Raw genomic sequence first — 3,845 nt, 5'->3', positions numbered from 1 at the left:
AAACCCACGCACAAGGTGTTGGTCAGCCTGAGATTTTTTATTTTTTTATTTTGTGGCCAAGTATTTCTTGTTTAGAGAATCTTGTTGATTGAGACCCTTGAAGGCGATGATCCAGCATGGCCACGGTGTAATGACTGAAACTAATAGTAAAAAGACAAAATGGTTTTTTTTTCTTCTCTTTTTATTGTTTTTGCGGTCAAATATTTCTTGTTTTGAGAGTCTTGTTGATTGAGGACACGTAGGGTCACGAACTGAAATCCTTCGGGTCATTTCGTGATTCTGTCTGTTGACTTGAAGCATCTTGCGTTGCTGGCCAAAAGTGGTCTGACCGTTTGTTTTGTGTTTCGTTGAGCAGAAGCGCAGCACGAAGAAGATGCATGTAATTCCTGGCAGTGTGGAGAAGGTCGACGAAGTGAAGGTGGTACGACAACAGAAGGAGGAGAAGAAACTGGCCGAGATGATGATTCCGAAGAAGAAGAAGAAACTCTACGACAAGATCGTGATGAGGAAGAAGAAGATTGCTCAGGAGGTGAGTTGTCCGTGTTAGGAGAAATGATGATGCAGTGAGGTTACTACACAACACACACACACACACATATGCTCATACATGCACACACATATACTCATACACGCTTACACCTACACACACATGCGCTTACGTGCACACACACATACTCATAGATGCATACACACATACTCATACATGCATACGCATGCACACATACATACACGCATACGCATGCACACACATACTCATACACGCTTATGCACATACACACACACATACTCATACCTGCATACATACATTATCTCTGTCCATCTTTGCTGTCATTCTCACATGCAATGAAGGCGTGTGGCTTAGTGGTTAGGCTATTCAGCTCACAATCATAAGATTGTAATTTCAATCCCCAGCAGTGTGTTGTGTCCTTGAGCAAGACACATTATTTCACATTACTTCAATTCACTCAGCTGGCAAAGATGAGTTGTACCTTTAATTCAAAGTACACACACAGACACACACAAGCAAACAAGATAACAACAGGAATAAACGATTATCTTATGAATTTCATTAGCTTACAGCTATTTCTGCTGCAACATGCAGTGGACTCATAGTTGAGTGTCTAAGTATCACCTTATAGCTTCATCAGAGCCTTGAATATGAAGTGCAGTTTAGCGAGGTCGTTGCCAGTGCCTCTGGACTGGCCACCTGTGCAGGTGGCACGTAAAATACACTGTTTTGAGCGTGACCGTTGCCAGTACTGCCTGACTGGTCTTTGTGCCGGTGGCACGTAAAAGCACCCACTACACTCAGAGTGGTTGGTGTTAGGAAGGGCATCCAACTGTAGAAACTCTGCCAGATCAGATTGGAGCCTGGTGTAGCCATCTGGTTCACCACTCCTCAGTCAAATCGTCCAACCCATGCTAACAGGGAAGGCGGACGTTAAACGATGATATATATATACATACATACACACACACACACACACACACACACACAAAGTGTTTGAGTCACTATCATCCATCATTTACTGTCCGCCTTCCAAACTGGCATGGATGGGATGGTTTGACAGGAGTGGCTCCTGTCAAACACTCTCATATATACACACAAGCAACCCTACAAACTTATCCCCGCCCCACAAATATAGTTATAAATTGCTGACCCTGTCTCCCCTAATTCTATTCTCATTTTATGTCTTTTTTTTTTTCTTTTTTCTTTTTACTCAGACAAGGAAACTGAAACAAAAGAGGGATGCCATCGAGAAGGAGAAAAAAACTGGCAAAACTGTCCGTCAGAAGAGATAAAGAATGTAATGGATGATGAGGAGATTTCATTGAGTGTGGAGGAGACTGACTGATAGGATGATGGTGTGTGAGACCGAGATGAAGAAGTTGTATGGCAATATTTTAAAAAGACAATAAAAATTATATATATGTATAAATACGTATCCTTTTATCTGTCGTTAGACTGGGGCCACTTCATTTGACAGTAATCTGAATGCTAAAGGAGTAAAATGAAGCTCCTAGACACAAGGCTCAATCTTGCTAGAAATAGAAGCCAAATCTCCTTCAACTAACTTCTCACAGCAAGAATATCATATTGGATTATGTATTCCGTGAAACGTTAAAATATGAAATGATCACATCTGATCCAGAAGACCAAGGTGTAATATAACAGTGGTTTGGCTGCTATTTCTAGCAGATTGAGCCCATAGAGCCGACGTGGGCAATCAGCCATGTCTCATGTGGGCCACATGAGACATTGCTCATCATTGGGTGCTGCATTTCACATGGAATTTTTGGCGCTCTGCAGTTGTCTTGGTGTATAAGTCGACTTTTTTAAGATTGTTAGATGTAATATGATGGAGATTTAGTTGCTATTTCTAGCATATCAACCTCAGAGATTTCCTTGTTTACTAGCTCTTAAGCCCCGACCAACCTTTCTTGGCTGTAAATTGACAATGTGTGCTGGAAAATGTAGTAGATTGACAAAATTTGTTAACACATCCAATAAAAAAACTTTCAGTTGTTTGGACTCTTACATCCCCATAACTTAGCGGTTCAGCAAAAGAGACCGATAGAATGAGTACTAGGCTTACAAAGAATAAGTCCTGGGGTCGATTTGCTCGACTAAAGGCGGTGCTCCAGCATGGCCGCAGTCAAATGGCTGAAACAAGTAAAAGAGTTAAAAAGAAAGAGTTGCATAAAACGAGATTCGGTGTGGGTATTTAGTGAAGTCCTGAGTTCAAATCTCATGAAAGTTTTTTTCCTAAGTACCTGCATCCTCACCTTTCGAGAGTTATCTGTGACCTTGAGGCTAACAGAAGTAATTATGATTCAGCTCAAAGATACATATAAACAACCTTTGAAAGATTTGTCTGTTTTTGTTGTAATTGCTTTGTAAACGAGTTAATCTCTTGAATAAATTTCAACAAAGGTTATTGAAGACGTGCAACTCTTGTATGTGTCAATACCAGTATATATATATGTATGTTTATATATAAATATAGGTATGTACATATATACATGTATAAATACATACATAGATAAATGTATAAACATATATACATATGTGTGTGCGTATTGATCTTGTGTCATTAATTAGGCTGTTTAATTAAAGATTAGTTTATTCAAAGTACAAGATTAACCTGACTGTTTGGCTGCCACTAAAATAACACAATATGCAGCTGCAATCTTGCGAACAAGCAAAACAGTAGATATATATATATATACATCTGTATACATACATTTGTTTATATATGGAGACAAAACATGAGATCGATGAATATATGCAAAAAGACAAGGCAGGCACTTGCCCAAGGTGCCACGCAGTGGGACTGAACCTGGAACCATGTGGTTGCGAAACAAGCTTCTTACCACACAGCTGTGCCTATATGTATACATACATATGACAGGCTTCTTTCAGTTTCCATTTGCCAAATCCACCCACATGGTTTTGTTCGGCCTGAGGCTATAGTAGAAGACGCTTGCCCAAGGTGACACGCATTGAGGCTGAACCCGGAACCATGTGGTTGGGAAACAACTTTCTTACCACACAGCTGTGCCTATATGTATACATACATACATATGACAGGCTTCTTTCAGTTTCCATCTGCCAAATCCACCCACAAGGTTTTGGTCAGCCTGAGGTTGGGAAGCATATGGCTGGCTTCACACACTGCTAAATGTAACGCTTATTTATTCACATTGTTTTGTATTAATCATGCATTATCTCATAGCTTTGAAATTTCAATGATGCGATTATTTTTAGAATGACCTTGTAAGGTAAGTGTGAGAGGCCAGATCTGGTTAGTTTGAACATAAAACAGGCAGAAAATTTGGGTTAG

At 40.0% G+C, this 3,845-nt stretch overlaps 1 protein-coding gene across 1 annotated transcript in view; it reads left to right on the top strand.

The window, feature by feature from the left end:
• The window catches only part of LOC106875050 (pescadillo homolog), a 20,014-nt gene extending 18,074 nt beyond the window's left edge, over positions 1 to 1,940 (top strand). Inside the window, exons 16-17 of the mRNA XM_052976815.1 lie at positions 332 to 529; positions 1,726 to 1,940. Of these exons, the coding sequence (XP_052832775.1) occupies positions 332 to 529; positions 1,726 to 1,803 (276 nt within the window). The 3' untranslated portion in view covers positions 1,804 to 1,940. The remainder of the gene's footprint in view (positions 1 to 331; positions 530 to 1,725) is intronic.
• Positions 1,941 to 3,845: the final 1,905 nt, after the last annotated feature.

This window comes from Octopus bimaculoides, chromosome 25 (genome assembly GCF_001194135.2).
Source record: "Octopus bimaculoides isolate UCB-OBI-ISO-001 chromosome 25, ASM119413v2, whole genome shotgun sequence".
Taxonomy (NCBI): domain Eukaryota; kingdom Metazoa; phylum Mollusca; class Cephalopoda; order Octopoda; family Octopodidae; genus Octopus; species Octopus bimaculoides.
This window is presented reverse-complemented; position numbering and strand designations above follow the sequence as displayed.